Source organism: Pagrus major, chromosome 17 (genome assembly GCF_040436345.1).
Source record: "Pagrus major chromosome 17, Pma_NU_1.0".
Classification (NCBI taxonomy): domain Eukaryota; kingdom Metazoa; phylum Chordata; class Actinopteri; order Spariformes; family Sparidae; genus Pagrus; species Pagrus major.
The window spans coordinates 8,922,704-8,943,388 of NC_133231.1; the positions used below are offsets into that span (position 1 = coordinate 8,922,704).

The 20,685-nt window shown below is 42.2% G+C and overlaps 1 protein-coding gene across 1 annotated transcript in view; it reads right to left on the reverse strand.

Annotated features, from left to right (window-relative positions):
* The window catches only part of znf407 (zinc finger protein 407), a 159,356-nt gene that overhangs the window by 136,890 nt on the left and 1,781 nt on the right, over positions 1-20,685 (reverse strand). Inside the window, exons 2-4 of the mRNA XM_073486145.1 lie at positions 19,314-20,043; positions 16,906-19,155; positions 9,092-9,206 (exon numbers count right to left, since the gene is read on the reverse strand). Coding sequence (XP_073342246.1) covers positions 9,092-9,206; positions 16,906-19,155; positions 19,314-19,986 — 3,038 coding nt within the window. The 5' untranslated portion in view covers positions 19,987-20,043. The remainder of the gene's footprint in view (positions 1-9,091; positions 9,207-16,905; positions 19,156-19,313; positions 20,044-20,685) is intronic.

Genomic DNA, 20,685 nt, shown 5'->3' on the forward strand with positions numbered 1-20,685 from the left:
GGTATGAGCATGTGTGGGCCAGACCACATGTGATACACAAAGTGAGAGCGGTATTTGGCGTACCGATGGATACGAGGGCCTGTATCGCTAACAATGTTTTCTGGATTGGAGCCACTGACAGCAGACAGTTTGTGCCAGTATTTCATAACTCGAAATGTCACCGTTTTCAAGGCCAAAATATCAGCAAACTTACAAAGACTCAGTGTTTCTCAGAGATTTTCATTACAGTTTCAGAGACAACACAGGGACAATGGTCCCTGGTGTGGAACATATTATAATGTTACTGTTAGTTTACAGTCCTGCTTTTGTATCCAAACCACTCTTGTAATTATCTTTTTTCCACACTTATGGCTCCTGTTCCACACGCAGCCATCCTTCCTGGTCTTGCTGGGTTGGAACAGGGCTGCAACTTACTTTTTTTGTCAATTATTTTCATGGTTAATCAATAAATCTTTTAGTGCTACAATTTCCCGGTGCCCAAAGTGACGTCCAACCAACAATCCAAAACCCAAAGGCCTTTGATTTATCACCAAAAATGAACCAGATGTGGAACCACCAAATGTTTGATATTTTTGCTTAAAAAGTGACTTGAACGGTTAAATGATTATTAAAATATTTGGCAACTGATTTTCTTTCATTCGACTAATCGATTAATAGACTAATTGTTGCAGCTCTACCTAGTAACTGCTGATATTGAGGGCTTGTAAAGCTCACTGAGGCACCATAAGTAATACTGGGCCACACAAATGAACTTGGCTTGACCTAACAGCTAATCATAACCATAATCCATGCATAATTGTTTGGAATCTGATCAAATTGTTTCATCAGACTTGAGAGCTTACCTCTGACAAGCAGCATAGTGTTGATTAATTCTACAATAAATACAGCATGTAATCAAACAAACTACATCATATCCATCATATCAATTGGACAGCGTGGACTGGCTGACATCCAATTTTTAACGGGAGGCCAATACCTGCCCTGTATATCGGTCTAATGCCACTAACAGCTTCAGTCAGACACAAAGAGCCTCCCTTCCACCCAAGCCAACATTTCCCCAGCACTCCCAGCAGGTACATCAGCTCAATTATGATGATGGCAATGACTGATTGCATTTTACCTCTCCCCTGTTCCCCCAATAAGTCTGGCCATCACAGAGAGAGAGAGCGAGAGGGAGAAAGAGACGGAGACAGAGACGGAGATAGTAGCGTCATCTCCGGTGAGCTACGAGCATCCCAGATGCCAGTCACCGGGACGGTATCAAACATCTCGGTGGCAGACTCACCATGAAAATAATCTATACCTACAGGAAGTCAATTAAAAAGTGCCAGGGGAGATTAAGAGCAGCGTGACAGCTTTTCATCAGGCCACAGGTTCGTCTGGGAGAACCAGCGTGTTGCGCGTCTGCTGCGAGTGTGCTGAAGGTAAAGTGTGTGCGTTGGTAGTAAAGACATGTTGGAAAAGCGGGTGGCGGCGGCGGAGGAGGGAGGAGACCGTTTCCGAACACCCTTAAAAGCCCCCTCATGAATATTAAAAAGGCCTTTGGCAGCCAGCAGCTCTGCTACAAGTTTGCAAACTGGCGTAATGCGTCTGTTTGCGTTGGGAAAGGACTCGGTCCAGATATCAATTAAATCAAGCGTTGTCAGTCTGATGGCGCTCTCAATGGAGGGACAGCCCATTCCCCTCTACACATCAGCACAGCTTTGTGTCAACCATCCATCTCTCATCCTCCCCTTCCCATACTCCTCTCTCCCGGTTGCCATCTTTATCAGCCTGGACCCACTCTCTCTCTGTCCCTGCTTTGCTCTCTCTCCCGCTCTGTCTCTCAAGCAGCCGGTAACTGAATGCACAAATTACTCTCCCCTCCACCTTTAACTCCCACTAAATCTTTCCCCTTTTCCACTTTGCTGAGCCGGGATATTTTATTCCTCCATCAAATATGCATCCCATTAATTAAGTTAAATTACTCCTGACTGCCAAATATCCCCTGCCCCGATGGGTGTCAACACAGAAATGCATGACTGTGAACCTGCAATGACACGGCCCCAACACTTAAACATGAGTTACGGCCTTTTCCAGCTCCATCCATGGGCAGATTACCAGACACTTTGGGCTGCTGGAATTAAGCGCCGTTTGCTCCTTCCCCTCCACCCAGCTTTTTAATAAGTGCACAATGGATGACACTCGCACTTCTGACAATGAGAGGACTGATATTTTAATTACACCCCTTTTTTCATCTGCCTTCCTCTTCATCTTTTAATTGCTGTTGTTAATCACTCATTAACTTTCCCCTCTTTATTTTCTCTCTCCTAGAATATACCTATGACATGATTAGCTCTATAGAATGGATTGTTCAGCAACATTTTTTTTGAATAATTTAACCACTTTAAAGGATAAAGTTTGCACTTCTTTTGTGGGGACCTAGTTTGGGTTGGAGGGAGCAAACTTTCCTCATGTTTCTCCAACGAATGGCATTAATTTATCTTTGTTAGCTGATGTTAATCTTTGGAGGGTAAATTCAAAGTGTATAAACGCAATGAAGATAGGGTCTTCTAAGGCAAAAATTATTACTGGGGATTGACCGATTATCGGATCTGATATTCAGCATTTTTCTGATCGGAATTTATGGGTTTTTTTTGGTCCGATTGCTGATAAATCAGTTTTAAAATACACTACTTTGGCTCTCATGCAGTCGCCTCTCTCTGTCTGCAGTCACCTCTCTGTGGTCTCATTCAATGTCCCGCCACTTGGTTGAATAACTAGTAGTAGTAGTAGTAGTAGTAACTTGGAATTAAAGTTATCAAGTATGTCTAGTGGAGTTCAAAGTACAATATTTGGTTCCAAAATGTAACAGAAGTATAGAGAAGCAGAAAATGGAAAATCGTCCTTGAGTACAGTACTTGAGTATGTCGTACTTACTTATAGTTACTTTCCATGACTGGTCATTCAAAATTTTGCCATTAAGATTTTTAATAAATATTGGTTACTGGTCTCCTTGATTACTAATAATGGGTATCGGTATCCGCCCTGACAAAAAAAAGCATATCTCCGCGGTTGAACCCTTCTTGTTACTACTTTATTGTACTTACTACTAATTATAATAATAAAAACCTGATAAGGGCTGAGACCACAAGAAGTTAAACGTTGTTAAAAAGAAGTTACAAAGATCATACACAGTGCAGACAATAGCCTCTTAACTGAGACAGTCCTCAAGAGTAGTATAACTTACTATCATAAGCCTATGTGCTGTGTTGGCTCCCTTGCTTAACTACTGATCGTGCCATTTAGCGTCTGGACCCAATGTTTGTTTTTGTTTGTCTTTGATTAAAGTGAAATGCTCTGATTATGAAGCCCCCAGGCCCCTGTTCTGGGCCCCACTAAAGAATATGAGATAGTTATTAAAACCTAATAGGACTGATCTGCTGACATAGATTTCTCTCTTTGTCTCTGGCGCTCAGAGATGCTGAGTGGGGTCCCATTCAAACTCTTCAAAAGGATCCTTTCACCAACATGAGACTGACTGAACAAACAGACTTTATCTCCCTCAAGTAATTGCGCTGTGTAGTTTGAAAGGCAAAATTTAATAGCATTCGCCTTCTTTCTGCTGAGTAGTGGGCCTCCAATCCAAACTCGACTAATGAAGCCATATGTTTGTTGTCATTTCGTCAGCTGAGAGATATCTGCGAGGATGCGTCACTTGTGAGGAAATAAAGTCTGACAATCCGGCTCCAAAACAAGTATAAAAAGTGTAAAACTGTACACTGGTGGATTTATACTGATACATCGATGCTGTCGAGAATTGATTTCTCTCTCTCTCCTCTCTTTTTCCTCTATTGCCTTTTTCATGTGTGCATGTGTGCCTGTGTGCCTGTGCATGAGAGTGTGTTTCTATTGCAAAAAACATTAATTTTACAAACATCAGCCCAAGGCTACTAAACACATCCAATCCATTATGCTGCGCTTTATCGTGTTATGGGGGGTAACGGGCTGTAAAGCTGTCTCGGTCATAAAGAGCGATCGCAGAGTGCCGAGTCAAACCAGGATGCCGAGCTCTCCTAGCCATACGCAGCCCTCGTTATCATCAGAACAGCTCCGTCACATACTTAACCTTTCCAGACCAGCCTTTCTGCATTATTTTCACAATGACCTTTAGCGTTACTTATTTCATTTCCGATAATGGCACACTAAATTTAGTTAAATGCATCAGAGCAAAATGTGTTTATTTTGGTGAAGGGGACTTCGCTGACTGACAAGGTCCATGTTCCCAGACCCAAAGTGTTAGGTGTCCAAAGCTGTAAACATTAATATATCTTCATGGGGATAAATACCGGGTCCTTGAAATGCGCTCATAAATTAGATGGATGAAACAAAAAGTAAAAAAGGACTACACACACTTAAATTAGAGGTTCATACACAAATGTTATTGCTATTTTAACTAGAAGAAGTTCAGGGATGCACTGGAGGACACAGCCCCTCAGTTAAGATTAGTTCACTAACTTTTAGGCCAGAAAGAAAAAAATTATGTTTATTGAAATATCTAAAGCTTGGTGGTAGTTCGGCTTGAGTTGATCATGCTTCATTTTTATATTTTCCCCCTTTACATGCCTGCAACTGCACATTTACAGGCATTTGAAGCTTGGCAAATGTACTAATGAAATATACAAACACAAAAGGCTTATTGAATCTGAATCGTCTGAGGAAAATATTCAGTGTTTACATCTGTTGTGTGATAATGAATTCAGAATTCCGGCTTTCAGTTCCTGCCAACACATGGTGCACGCTCTCGGTCGCACACAGCTAAAATCATTGAGGACATTATGAGCTTTCAAAAGGTCTGACTCGAACATAAATACGTAGCTACCCTGGAGCTGTTGTATCGCAGGCACAACCCCTCAGCCTGTAAGGAGCAGTGTGTTTCACACCCTTGCTGTATGAGCGGAGGGGGTGGGGAGGGGATGGAGGGATCTTAGCGAAATCGCTAATGTACGTGATGATTAAGTGTAACTCAAATACCGAGTGTGTTGTTCGTAGGCCTGACAGGCAGTAATTTGGTGTATTATATTCTGCGGTTTTAATTGCACGCCACCAACGTGTCCCTCTGACACGTTATGAAGCGATGATGTACAATTATTTCGGGGCGGCGGGAGATCAGTGGAGTGACATTATAATCATCCTCATAGGGATCCCTCTCTTCATCTGCAACAACCATTAATGTTTAAATGGGGGGAAAAAAAACATAAAAATAGTTCTCAGGGAGTTCTAACCAGAATCTGTTTGAGGATTATAGAGAATCACGTCAGGGGAGAAGGAGAGGGGTGTGGATAGACAATAGAGGGGCTGAGTTAAGTGACGGCTTTCTCTGGATAAGCAGCAAGCTAAGATGCTCCTCCACTGTCACTGCCAGGCCTCACACTACTCATACAGGCCCGGGCATTAAGGCACATTACAGCGGATGAGCCACGCAGGGCGGAACTGATGGGCTATTCTGGGAACAGACCAGACAATCTCACAAGACAGGGGGGACATAAAAACCCTGACATGAGCCAGCCCCATCCTGTTAACAGTCAAATCACACACACAACACCCAACATGAAATCATGACTATATATACTCTCTCCAACACTAAGTCAAGAAAACTGAGACGAGGAAGGGAGGGAGGGAAAAACACAATGCAGCCTCCTACACAGTGAAGACAAACTTTAGCACGTCGCAAACTTTTTGTGTTGTGAGAAAGCAACCGTTTGTAAGTTTTGTTCAAATTCCTGAAGTGACACTAGGAAGAGCAGCTTATGACCCATAATCATAAAACGGCAGTCCACAAGAGGACAATCCACGTCCATGAGAGTGTTAATACTTCTAAGGCCCGGACTGAGATATTAAACCAATGCCTCAAAGCATTTACACTGTTTATGCATAATTTAACACCTACAACAGCACTGGATGTCCATTGCATCTTTGGGGAGGACCAGAGAGCGGGGGGGTGGAAATGCTGAATCCAGGGCCTTTCTGTTAGATGATGGAGGAGAGGAGGAGGAGGCTCATTAAGTGGCCGAGCCCCACTGTGGACAAAACACGCCGGGAGGAAGCGCAAGAATCTGCCGTCTCACACACTTGAGGATTTTTTTTTAACCAATTAAATATGAGAAATCTTATCTTGCATGCTAACAGCCAATTTGTGTTTTTCTGCTGCTTTTGCACCTTAAGAGTTCTTTATAGGCAAATTAAGACAGATCAGTCTGTTTCAAAATAAATAGAAATAGATCTGTAGAAACGTGGACAAACAGATGTCTGGAAGAAGTGGGAGAAATGGCGGGGTGGAGACAGAAAGCCTATAAAGTGTTAGCGATGATGAGCGAGGCACTGACCAGCCCGCTCAGGCTTGATTGGCGGCATGGTCAAGGGTTCCAATCTGTCCTGGCCTCGCATTTGCATTTGTTAATTAAATGCCACAACAATATGATCTTTAACTATCAACAAGTTCTCCCTCCCCCCACCTGAGAGGCGAACGGCAGTGCTGAGCTGAAGCTAAAGTGAGGTGGACAGCCGAGGTGCAGCACATCCATTCGCTCGCGCTGACAGAGCCGAGGTAATCTTCTAGTCGGAAAGTTTAACAAGGGAAACACAGCAATCGATGGCGGGGGTGGGGGGAGGAGGTGTTTTAGAGAAAGAAAAGGAAGAAAAAACACACCAGCAACACGCTGAGGCAAAGATCTGAACAAAACGGCAATAAATTAAAACAACAAAACTGGATGCCCCTTTGAGGCGTAAGAGTCTGTAAACATGAAATAAATTAATAAAACACAAATTTTACATTGTAAAAACATAGATTTGAAACAAATATCTGGGAAAAAAATGTTTCTATTGTGACGCGAAATGTTGCCCCATCATTAGTATCCACGGGAGGATGCAGAACTTAATCGCACCATAATCTCACTTTACACCTGAAACATCCATTAGTTACGTGCTTTAGATTCAGGTTAAGAACACATCATCAGCAGACGTGAAAAGTTTGGGGGAGCAAGCTATGTGTATGTATGGCTCTGGCCCTAATGAGGGTGTTTCTGGGGGTTTCTTTGTGTTTGCTGCTCTTTAGTCAAGAGGAGGGATGGCCCGGTGATCAGTCAGTACTGAAAGCACACACAGGGCCGATTTGTCACCAGTGGCTGGCACTGGCAGCACACAGCTCCTCCATCCGCATGATTTGTGAAACCAGGGGCTGTATTTAGTAGTCCCATTTAAAGGCATATTGGAGAACCGCTCCGTATGTATGTGTGCGTGTTGTGTGTGTGTGTATGTAAAGCTAGACGCTTGGTCAAAAGCCCAACACATTTGCAGCACTTGGGAGAAGAGGGGTTTTCAGCTGGAGGGCTTGTGAAACATGAGCCTTTCCTCTCATTAAAGGAGAAGCTGTGTTTAAACCAAAGCTTGTTTGCTCCTGCTGTAATATGTTTGCGAACATCAGCAGGAGCAAATAAACACATTCGCTCTGCTCGGCTTTGGAAGGAACAAAATCGGCCCGCGACTGAACTAAATGGAACGGTTTACACAGAATTACACAGAGGGAGAAACTAATAACTCTACATATGTCTTCATCTTAGCGAGTGTGTAGCCGCAGAAGCTCAATGGCACAAAGCTGGAAATCCCACAATTTACTCTATTCCCCGACTGCATGTTAAACAGCTTAACACGTCCATTTGAACATGGCAAGGCAGTGAGGAGGTCTACCACGGGAATGAAACGAGCTGAACGCAACATATGGTCTACATGTAGGGGGTACAAGGTAGCGGGATAATAACTGTAGTCGTGCACTACTGGGTATTTATAGGCTTGTGGTTACCTACATAAACTTCCAATTAGGAGTATTTGTACAGCTGAAACGAAAAAGACGGTAAAATAAACTCTTTTACCTAATTCATGAAGGGAGCTGACTAGAAGCACATTTGTCTTTTTAAGAAAGGCGTGGGAGCAGTTAAAGGTTAGAGAAAGAATTTTCGCACGATTTATTTTAAAAATGTTAAATTATTACCCAAATTTTTGGATTGTGTTTAGTCTGCGGCCAGCTTTTATTTAATCGAGATGCCTTTAAATTGAATGTTTTCTTGCCTAAATAAATAAAAATGCATTTCTATTTAGAGTTTCTATTCGAATAGTAGATGTGCGTCAAGTTTCACTTAACTGTACATAAAAATTAAAAACACATACTTCGATGTATTTTAACTCAGCCTAGGACATCAAGATTCTCTAAAGACATGCACATTTTTTTCTTCGGACTTGCTCATTTAGGCAGCATGTGGAAGGTTTTAATGCTCTTTTTATAGATTAAAATCTCACAATTTTAAAAAGGAAACTCCAACAGATTAGCAGCGCGTCTTATTGTGGTCAGGCAGGGTTTAACATTGATTGAATTATGAATTAGCTTGGGACAAATGCAATTTAAAGTAGGCTGTGCAATAGATAATTGCAAAGGATCACTCCTGGAGACACCAACATGAAATTTTCCTCCACCTGACTGTAGGAGCATGGGCTGGCTCTCACTGGTGTTTGCTTCTCAATTTCCACACTATTCTGGAAACTATACACTACACATTAAAACCAAAAGGTGACTGCTCTATTGCTGTCGTAGCACTCTGCATCAAACTTACCTGATCAGGCTGAATTAATCTTCACATGGCTGTTCATATCCTTATGATCAAGTGACCATTTTTAGACAAGGGGGTAGCTCGAGGGAGGATATCCTGATTGGATCTGACTGAGAAACTATGGACACACTGTTGCCACAGCCTAAAGCATTCCCTGTTTTTTTGTCAATTTTAAGCTTATTGGCACCATTATTTACAAAATGAACATCATGCCACATTGAAGAAGACTTTAAACTAGTGATTGAGACCATAAACTATTTAGGAAACTGTTTACTGGGGTAATAAATCAAGCGAGAAGTGGGGTCATTTTCTCATAAGCTTACATACAATCGATTGTATGATTTAGCCTTCTGTCTCCAAACGTACATAGCCAAGCCTTTGTTTCACACCTCTGGAGTTTTGAATCCTATCCTAGAAAGTGTTTTCAATCCTCTTTAAAAGATGTAACTCACCCACAGATGTCGCATTTGTACTCTCTCATGCCGAGGTGTCGCTTCACGTGGTTCCTGGCATCTCCCAGCTGAGCAGTTGCAAAGTTGCAGATCTTACAGATGAAGGGTTTGGATCCTGCAAAACAAGGTATAGAAAGTTCATATCCGACAGTAATATTATGTTTGAAGGGGAAAAGTGGCAATTTTAATAAAACATGACTGAATAACCGCTGAGCAGAAATCTGATTTTACATTACGGATCATTTTTCAATGCCAGGCATGTACGACTGTTATTAGTTCTGTGCTAGGACTTCAACCTACTTCACAGTCACAAAATGACTTGAGATTTATAAAAACAGATGCCTTTACTACAGTCCCCATAAAAACTACAGTCACACTCCGAGTGCCAAGCGTCTCCTCTTTCACTCTCTATCTATCCTTGTCACTCTCCTTCATCTCTTACCTACTCTTCCTTTGCCTGTGGACGCGTAAATTGGATTCCAAAGGTCAGGGCGAATACGTAAATCAATTCTGTGTGCGCTCACTACCTCCCATTCCATCATTAAAGCGCTAATCACTCTGGCGGGCTTCGCAGGGAGGTTTCTCCCTAATTATTGTCATTAATAAGTCCAGAGGGCGGGGTAGCATTTGAGAGAGTGGCAGAGCCTCTGCCTGCAATCAGTCACTTAAAAGCTGAGCTGCGAGGGCTGATGCCTCCGCGTTCAGTGTGTGACGCACAAACACACAGGCTCAAGTTAAGAGACGGAACTGGGTTCTTTAGTTAAAAATGGCTGTTTATGTAAGATAAAATCAGTTACTCATGTGGTTTGCCAAACTTTAAATTCAGCTCAACTATTTGCTAAAGCCTAAACTTGTTCAGGAAAATTAAATGTATACATTTGGTGAAACAGAATGAATATTTTGTCTGGCAGGCTGAGCCAGATTTAGGCCAGAATCACACAGTGCGACACTGCAGTCTAAGTGGCAGCCTGGTATGATATGATATCCACATATGCATCTTTGAGCAAACCCTCACCCACTCGCAGTGAATATCCCAAGACGTTCTACAATATTTATTCCAGGGGCAGGCGCTGATTTGATTAAGCACTTTGTGTAGATTACTAATTCGTTCATACACGGTTCACTTGCTGTGAGCTGGAAGTACGACACATCGAATTTTAAGCCGGTAACGAAGATTGAAAGGCAAGCTTGTGCTAACAAGGCCCATAAACACAGGGGGCGGGTGGGGGTCCACACATGGGCAAAAGCAAAGCCAGCCTCTTCATTTCACATGTCCCTACAGAACACTACACACACACACACACTCACACACAAATCACTGCGCACAGTCACACAGGCACATACACAAGAACAAATAAAGCCGGATAAACACATTAAGTCCCTATACATAACTACGCACTTCACACCTAAATGTGCAGACACTTTCACACACACACTTAAAAAATGAAATCACACAACACGATCATCAACACCCATAAAGAACCAAACGACTGACATACACACTTATACCACACCCACCATCACACCTACACGTACCTACATCTAGATGCAGAACCCCACCTCACACCTATGCATGTGCATGCAGACACGCACATTAAATTCAGAAGACATAATCACCCTTTGGACAAACAGACGGAGAAACAATCATTCTCTCTCCCTTTCACTCACTCACACACACACAACCTAAAGTTGAGGTGAGAGGGAGGCGTGCGGGGAGCTGATTTGTCCAGATGGCTGGCTGAGTATGAGACATGGCAGAGAGGAGAGAGATGTAACGTCCCTCAGTTCTCACATCTTATCACATTAATACTCCACCACTCCACTTAAACAGCCTCCGTGAAACTGAAATTGACCATCAATGCAGTGTCATGTTAAATTAATATTGCCATCCACATAGGGGCGATGTGGCTCCCTCACATCCCAGATGAGACAGGGAATGACTAATTCATTTCCTGAGAGGAGAGAAGAACCATCATGCAATGTTTCACCACACACACACACACACACATACACACACGCACGCGCAAGGTGATGCCTTAAGCCTTGCACAAGCCACACACTCTTGCTACAGCAGGCTTTAATCTTCAGGTTTGGAGGCATTACATATAAATAAATATCTGAATTGTTTGGTTTCTTGTTTTCAGGCCTACTGTATCATAATTTGACACACAAAAGGTTGCAGATATCCAGTCTAACTGTATTTTTATCTATCACATTGTTTTCAATTATTGTAGACCACCCATAGATCTATTTTACATTACAGTTAGTGGATTAGAACCTGGTTAATATAGCACTATAAGTCACAGAAATATTAAAAAGTATCCTATATAGAGGAGCTTCACCCGTGCGCATCAGCACAAACATGTGAAAAATATAGAGCAACTGAATGCAAGAGTAGAGGAGAGGGAGAGAAATTTATGGCATCTGTGAAGAGTCTTCGGTAAATAAAAAAACTAACATTTAAAATGTGCAACTGTATCAAAGGGGCGCTCCAGCGTTTTAGTGGAGACACACAATAAAAATCAAAGACAGAAATGTCAAAATTGAAGCAGCAGAGTACAAGATATCCTGAGTTTTAGTCAATAATAAAAAAAGAATTATAAAAAGTTACAAAACTTAATTTCCCACAATGCAACACGATTGTTTCTTTCACCCCACTTTCTATTAAAAATCACAAGCCCAAGTCAGGATTTGGTACGTTTCCTCAGAGCCACAGGAGACATTACACAACTGTTTTCACAAGCCGATTAGTACTCCTCATGATTAGAGTGGGATATATCGATCGGTCGATTTGCCTATCACAGATATAACAGTATCGGCGTATGTGTTGTCCAATATGTGTCAATAAGAAAACTTTTCTTTACAGAACATTACGCAGAAAAACATATTTTAATCATTAAATTCCCAGTGAAGTTTACTCTCAGTGCACTGATGTCATCTAACAATTAAATTTACTGTTAAACTGTAAAATATCCTGCCTCCATTTTGTCACAAGTGTTTGTGTTTGTTTAGAGATGAGCTTTCATTTTGTCATTAAGAGTGGCGCACACCTGTTAGTAAATTATCAGTTGGGAATTTATGTATGGCTGATTTGTGGGGGACGAGTGTCCTCGCTGCCTGTCAGAATGTCTTACTGATGACCAATTAGTAGAACAATGGAATACATTTTTCTGCAGGACGACTTTGGGTACTTCTGCCTGACTGTGGTGCAGCACATTAATGTGAAAGGACATGAAACTGAAGTCTCTCAAATGGGCAAAGACAACTCGTGCACCATTCCCTCAGGTACAAAAAAAAATCCCAACAGTTGTCAACCTTTCCAAAACAACAGATATGCCATTTTACGGCATAAACAGTACTAATAAAATATAAATGATCATATAACGCATATAACAGTTAAGATTACACACATTTTCCAAAAAGGAAGGTATTTTAAAAGCAGCAAGCACCAACACAACAGTTTACTGAACAGCAATGGACCATTTCACTCCTGGGATCCACATTCCCAGAAGTTCTCATTCTTTTATTACCGCCCTACTGCTGTCGCTAATGTCTTATCCATTTCTGGTCTGAAATATTCTTGTAGCACTGCTGAAGAGTCTCCTTTAACTTCTGAATAACATTCCTGGGGAGGCCTTGCTTGCCGTCCGACCCATTCACACAGTGTGTGCACCCAGGTCCAGTATCTGGACGCTGGTGGCCATATCAGTGTCTGACAGCTCTAAAAAATGCATTTTCTACCACTGGATCCACGGTCTGCAGAACACTGTCTGGTAGGACATTAGGGGTTAATAGTGTTTGGACAGCTGGTCTAGACCTATGATGAGATGCCAATGGTGGCTACTGAAAACTGTGGCTGCTCACAGTTCCAGTCACCACTGTTGCCATTGGGGTTTAACCTCTCTTTCATAGCTCCTCACAAAGTTTTGCCAGCTCCCGCCCCAGCTCCCCAACAGTTCTCCTGTGAACCGAGTTGTCCTCCAGTGCCTTCTTATGGTCCTGTGCCAGCTCATCCAAAAGACTTCTGAAGCCTGGAGACTTCCGTCTGTACACACAGTTTCACCAGTCCCTCCACTGCCTGCATGGTGACCACTGCAGCAGGAGGTGCTGGCATGGGAAAAACAGCAATTAAATCTAGTGCTGTAAATACCTCAGTCTTGTCGCAGTCTTTTTTTCTGTTTGACGCAGCTTTCACCATTTCACAGTTTTCTCCATCTGGTCCTTATACATTTTCTTGTCTTCCATGCATTGATTAATGTCGATGGCAAGTGAAGGTGATGGTTAGTATTGAACTAATGCATATAAATCAAAGCTCATCCTTCATCCTTAAAAACCCCTAAACCCCTTTGACTGAGGATGAACGAACCCCCCCCCCAAAAAATTTAAATCAGATTGCAATTATTTTGACAGATATTGCTGAGGGATATAAGTGAAGATTTCAGTGGGAATGGTCATTTTTGAATTTCATTTCACTGAAAAACTAAAGAAAAAAAATTATGATTACATGATTTTTGGGTGGGATCTGTGCTAAACAAGGATGTTTCCTTGCATCTAGAGAATATGCATTAGTGTAGCACCACAATGATTCATTTATGGAGGTGTGTTGTGACCCATTTTACCATTATCAAAAAAATTGCAGCTGGATATTGCGAAATTGTGATTTTTGGATTACTTGTCCAGCCCTATCTTTGGCATTGCATTTACATTTTGTATTTTTGTCCATTTTGGTCTACCACATTTGGGTCTGGACCTGGTTGCAAAATGGACTTGAAAATGACTACAAATGAAATAAAATAACTGTTTGTTATAACGTCCATCCACTCCAAATTGATACAAGGTCCTCTTCCATCACAGTGTCTTTGAGGGCAAACGTTGCTTCCAGTGCAGATTTCAATGTCCCATGAACCCCTGGTGGAAAACACTAAACAACTTTAAGGATTTAAGGTTGAAATTTTAAAAAAATCCTGACATAAGGTAGCTGTGCTTGCGGTTTTACTTTCCAGTTATCTGTACAAACACACATCACATCCTGCACATGAACGTGCATGCATGGCACGTGCGTCCATTACTTTAAGGCTCAGTCTGAGGTCAGACAGCTCACTCCAGTGAAAAAGTGACCAATTTACCTCAAAATGCAAATTCCAGCTGTACCCTCATTGGCAAAATGCAAGCATGTTCCTTTAAGGGACAAATTGACAAATCTGTGTGCAGCCTCCCACTACAGACTCCTGATTTCACTGATTAATCAAGTGAATAAAAACTAGGTCTTAATTAAAAGGATCTGGACGTGCTCCCAGCCCAGAAACTGGCAGACCCCCACCGTGCAGCTCCACAGCCCCACAAACAAACTCCCAGAATAAATGACCACCACATAAAAGGTGAATAATTCACTGTAATGAGGGAACTTAGCAATAATAACAACTGGCATATGTTGTCAAAATGAAGAGAAATAGGTGCTTTCTACAAATAAGAACAGCATAAATGAAAGTGGAGAAGTAATCTCATAAACAAGAACATAACTCAATTGAATAAAAACAGGTAACCCTAAAAAACAAAGTATTCATCACTTCAAACCTCAGAATGTGCCCTTGACTTGGAGCCATCTGTTGGGACCTCAGTGTCACAGCTTTCATTTTCTTAAGTAACACTAAGTAAGTGACCTCAAAACTCAAGAATTATGACACGGGGTAGAATTATGAATACATATAGACGGACCGTTAATAAGAAGAAAGTGGTGGCCAGACATTAATCATTGGGATTTTAACCTCCGATTCTTACAGCTTCAAGCAATCGGATTTTAGCAGGAAGCAATCTGACTTTGGCCACACAAGGTGACTGGCATACACACAGTACTAGATATAAGGAAAACAAATGGTTCCTTTAAGTGAAGTTATTCCTCTGCCTCAGCAAATACATTGGTCATCCCTCTGAAACAGCCGAAGTAACAATATATCATGACATTTTAGTGCAACACATTTCGCCCACTGCATTTATGGGAATATGATGACATAATGGAGTGAAATCAGCACGTCGTTTCAAGTACGTCACCAGTATTCAGTCAGGACACCAAGGGAATATTATTACTTGTTTTCTGGCTGTATGACAAAGCTGCGACCTTCACAAACCATCTACTGTCACAGGGTCTGAAAGTGGAAACAATCGTATTTTATCTCCACACACACACACAGACACATACAATCATGTACACACATTGTAAGCACATAGCATGGACTTCAATTAAAGTCCCATTAAAGTTTGGGCTGAAAGAAGGGTGAACCATAGGAGGCAGAGAAGGGCATTTATTGATGGCGCCCTCACATCTCGTTCCTGCATTAAGTTGATTTTAAAAGCAATTAATACACATGGTCAGGGAAAAGTAATGGAGCGCCCTATATTCTTAACCTACCGGACACTTCCCAGCCGAAGCCCCGGCGAACGCTGCCCTGCTTTGCATTATAAATGACAAGATAAATCTTAATGGATTGAGCATAATCAGCTAGCCATGAAGGCTGACATATACACACATCCACGAGGCGTACGAGTGCTCACACACATATACACAAACATGGACGTACAGACACAAGGGAAATTAAAGGCTTTGAATACGTCTGCATTGATTATTTTAAATTATTAGCCCACCTCTCTTTGGACCTCCAATGCTTTTAGCCTAAGCTTTAACACATTTACAGAGACTTATTGACTATAATTACAACTGAGTCTTGGTAATGGACACATCAATTATGAGTCGCACATGTCTCTGACCAAGCGTTGTTCAGGGAATCCCAATCTGGGGTCCATTAGCGTCTCTCCTGCTGGTCTGAAGCTCAATCAGTCTTTACCTTCACCTCTACTGAAACAGCTATTACCTGGCTGCAGCAGATAGTAGCTTTAACATTAGCTTGAACTGCCAAAGAGGAGGCCGTATCTCCCCACACAATACAGTTTTGGTCAATGAGCTAATAGCTGAGCTGCACACAAAAGATTATTGTTTCTCTTTTAAGACCTTTTGGTAAAACTTGATGTGTTTAAGTGTTCATGAAGAACAAACAAGTAAACCAATCCTTATCAATCACAGGAGATTAAATATTTACACATTTTACAGCTGTAAAAGTATAAGATAGCTTTTAAATAAATGTATTTTCACAATTTCCCCATCAAAATCTTATTTCTAGACCAAGTAAGTTTATGAATTCTATTCAAAAATTTGCAGGGAGATAAGATATACAGCATCTGTAAACACCTTCCTAATACTGTGTTGTCATTAGGGCTGCAACTTACCATTATTTTTTATTATCGATTAATGATTATTTTCTTGTTTACTTGATACATTGTGTGGCCTATAAAATATCAGAAAACGGACAAAAATATTGATCAGTGTTTTCCAAAGCCGAAGATGATGTCCTCAAATGTCCTGTTTTGTCCAATCCAGATTTATTTAATTTACTGTCATCGAGGAATAAAGTAACCAGAACATATTTACATTTAAGAAGCTGGAATCAGCAAATTTTGAGTTTTCTATCTTAAAAAATCAGCTTGGTTTATCGATTGTCAAAGTAGTTGGTGATCCATTTGAATAATCGTTGCAGGTCTAGCTGTCATGCAGTGTTTTAACAGACTTGTGGTGGGATAAAGGGTTAAGGCGGTCCCTTTTTTCTTTCTTTATTCAAAACCATACATAAAATGAGGGATAATAGCTTTGACCTGCTTTTACACAGCCTACATACTGCATTGGTGTATAAGCTGCACATTGTGCGTGAGAGAAACAGAGAGCAGGAGAGAAAGAGTGTATGAGTAAATGGAAGCAGGATACTTACCAGTATGTGTGCGAATGTGTGCCAGGAAGGCCATGGAGTTGCTGCTCTTGCACACCTTCCCACAATATTTACACACACTGCCCTGGTTCTCCTCGCGCTCACGGTTGATCTGCTCTGTGTCCTCCAAAACGTACTTGTTGACCTCCCTCAGAAGCTCCTCGTGTTTCTCCTTTATGTGAACAAAGAGTTCCTGCTCCGTTTCAAAGCGGTCCGTGCATTTCACGCACTTGAAGCTCGCACCCCCTTCGGGCAGCTCCTCCACGCTGTTCTGCTCGTTGCGGGCGTGGGCAGCGCTGGTCAGGTGCTGGTGCAGGTTGCTCTCGGTGTAGAATGACTTGCCGCAAACCAAGCAGTGGAAGTGTTTCTCCTTGGAGGGATGCTTCATTGAGATGTGGACGTTGAGGCCACTGATACCGTCGGCCATGAAGCCACAGTCGTCGCAGCGTATGCGAGCGATGCTTCCTTTGGGTTCCTCTCTCGGTTTCCTCCCTCCCTTACGTTTGAGCTTCTTGACATATGCAGAAGTGAAGGGCAGGAAGCTGGCGGGCACCGGTGTTCCTCCTGTCAGACATATCACAGCAGCCTCGCCTTCTAGAGCCAGACCTTCCTGGAGAGTCTGATCCTGTTCAGTAAGGGCCTTCATGGATACAATGCAGGCATCAAAGGGAGGGGCTTTGGACAATTGTGTATCAGTACTGTCACTTTTGGCATCTACAACCATCTCATCTGCATTCAAGTGTTCATCTTCTGCTTGTTTAGCCCCTTCCCCCTGGCTCTCTTGCTGCGCAGACTGATCCACTGCAGGCTGAAGTTCTACTGGAGCCTCCTGGGGTTCAGACAGCACAGTAGGTTCAGTTGTCTGGTTAGATGGCTCTTGTTCACCACCAGTGGAAGATGTAAGATTCTCTGCTTGCTTCTCATCTGCGCTACCATCCACGCTAGCTACAGCAACAACAGGCACCGTTGTGATGGAGGGTTCAGTTGTATTCTGACTTTCCATAGCTTGGCTGTCATCAGAACAAGAGTCAGACTCTTCTGTGGGGCTCATTGGTGCACACTCAGGGTTAGAGTTTGCGGCCACAAGCTCAATGACCTCCTTCACTGGGAGTGTCACGGCTCGTTGCCCGTCACTCCCTACTGGTTCCAGGTATTTCTGGCTTTTCAGTTTGTGCTTTTCTGTGTTGGCATGCCGTGACATTTCCCTGCTCGTTACAGCGTAGTAGCTACATGCTAGACAGACATACTCAAAGTCTTTGGTGTGCTTTCTCTTGATGTGAAGATGGAGCGAAGGAATTGATTGAGCTACAAAATTGCAATGGACGCAGGCATTAACAGAGTCATATTTACTTTTTTTCTGGCTTGTGTCTGACTGAGTTTGCTCTTCTCCACTGTCGTCTTTGGATGCAGTGTTGTCAGGTTCTTGCTCTTTGTCGGTCGTCTGTGAGGCTTCATTAGGTTCCTGGTCTTGAGTAGCCGTGGGTTCCTGCGTTGATTCATTTGTGTGATTGTTGACCGGGTTCTTATTCGAACACTCATGTGCACGTTTAACATGCTTCTTTGTGATACAGTGACGATCCATGTCTCCTTTGGTCACGCAGCTGTAGTTGCACAGAGTGCAGCTATAGCCATAGTCTTTGCTGTGCTTGCGGCGGACATGGACACTGAGGTTAGTAGCGTTAGACACTACCAGGCCACAGTATCCACAAGTGGTTGTAGACCCATGCTTTGGTCTTCCTTTTTTCTTTCTGGGCGGTTCAAGCTCTGAATCTTCCTCCTCAACCGACACAGCCTTGGTAGCCTCCACTGCTTCTTCAGCTTCTTGATCTCCTTCTTTCAAAATAGCTGACCCTTCTCCTCCAGCCACCTGAGCAATATCATCCATAATAGCACTATCTCTAGCGATGTCTCTTTTTATACTCTCAACGTAGACTTCAAAGGAGGAAGATTCTGTGCTTTTCTCCCCGTTCTCCTTCTGCACGTGGTTCTCTGAGGACAGATGAACTTCCATCCACTTAGATGTGGCTGAGAAAAAGTTGCACAATTTGCAACGGTACCACTCCTGGTCGGGGTGTTTGAGACGAGCATGGCTTTCCAGCAATGCAGGGGTGCTAACCCTGAAATCACAGTTTGCACACTTCAGCTGGAACCTGCTGAGTGTACGTTTGGCTGCAACTCTGGATGGAGTGGCCTTCACAGCACTGCCAGGATCCTCAGCTTCCTTTTCATTCTCCATGTTCTCGACAGCGGAAACTGAAAGACACGTCAAAGATAAACTTTGTCAGACCTCTTTTTAACTATCAGGTTTAAAAACTTACTACAATGATTTTTAATGCAGAAATAGCTTTAAAAAAAACTCAGTGTTAAGCAGAATTTTCAACTTTGACTAAATTGAAGAACAGTGTACTCACATGTGTATGGGGCGTCTTTGGTGTGGTATCTCTGGATATGCACATCTAAAGGGGGCTTGTCCCTAAACTCTTGCCCACAGTAGTTGCAGGAATGTATCACTTTAGGTTTTGGGGTTCGTTTGCTAACTCTTCTCTCTTGGGTTTGGATTGGTTCTTCTTGATCAGCCTGATGTTTGTCTATATTGGTCTCCTTTTTGGTTAAACTCTTTGTGTCCATGCCGTTGTCATTGGCCACTGATCTCAACTTATCAAGATCAGACCCCTGGTTTTGTTTAACTTCAGCAGCACTTTCTGTCTCCATGACTACTTCCTGTTGGATTTCAGATGGACTTGTGTCAGAGATATTTTCACTTTTTTCAGCTGGCTTTGCAGTTCTGTTGGTATTCTTTGAGTTATTTCCATGCTTTCTTGCATAGTGAATCTTCAGTGATCTTGGACATTTGGCTGAGAAGCCACAAACTGTGCAGAGGCTATCCCCATCTTCAGGTCCAGAGTCTGGCCGCAGTCTCTCAGCAAGTTCCTCATTTGCTTCATCAGGTTTTGCAGACCTACTGGGTGAGTCTCTTTTAGTTTCCTCCATTTCTACATCATCTAGCTGCAACTTCCCAGTGGTGTCATTTTCGGGCACTTTGTCCTCAACAGCCTCCTTTCCTGATATCAATGTTTTATCCATATCATATCCTGTTATAATTGTATAATTTTGAAGTCGCTATCATGCTGAATCAAACTCCTGGGGGTGAAAAAAAAATAAAAACACAGAAATTATGTTTGGCATCTTCAGTTGTTTGAAACACAATTCAGTGAATGAAACAAAATGCTGTACTCAAGTTAAGAGCACAAATTGTGTAACTAGCCACAAGCTTCTGAAAAGTGACCTATTCTTCAACAACACTATCTGACTTAGCACAAGTAAATGTCGCCATCTAGTGCTTCCAGACGCAAACTGTTCAGTAAAAACATGCCAGCATGAGGGCTTGCTGTTTCTGCTTATTAAACGAGAAAAACAAGTCCACTTAAGTCACAGTTGTTAAATGGAGTATACATATGTCATTATAAGACTCATTACGAAATGCTTGTAAACATGATTCAGTAGAGCTACAGCCATTCCCACAATTAGATCAGTAATAGTGTCATAAGTACAGCTTAAGATTCAATTATGAAGAATCACATTTCTAATGGTTTACATAGCATGTCTGTTTTTCTGGCAATGATGCAATTTATTTTTACAGTGGCTGAGACAGTTCAATGCACCGCAACAAGTGTTTCTCTATTTGCATCTCTTTTCTGTATTTGTAGCATGTTCCTTTTTGCCACATGTTTACAAACTGATGACTGTTTTTTGTTTATTTGCTGAACTGGGTTTCCACTTCTC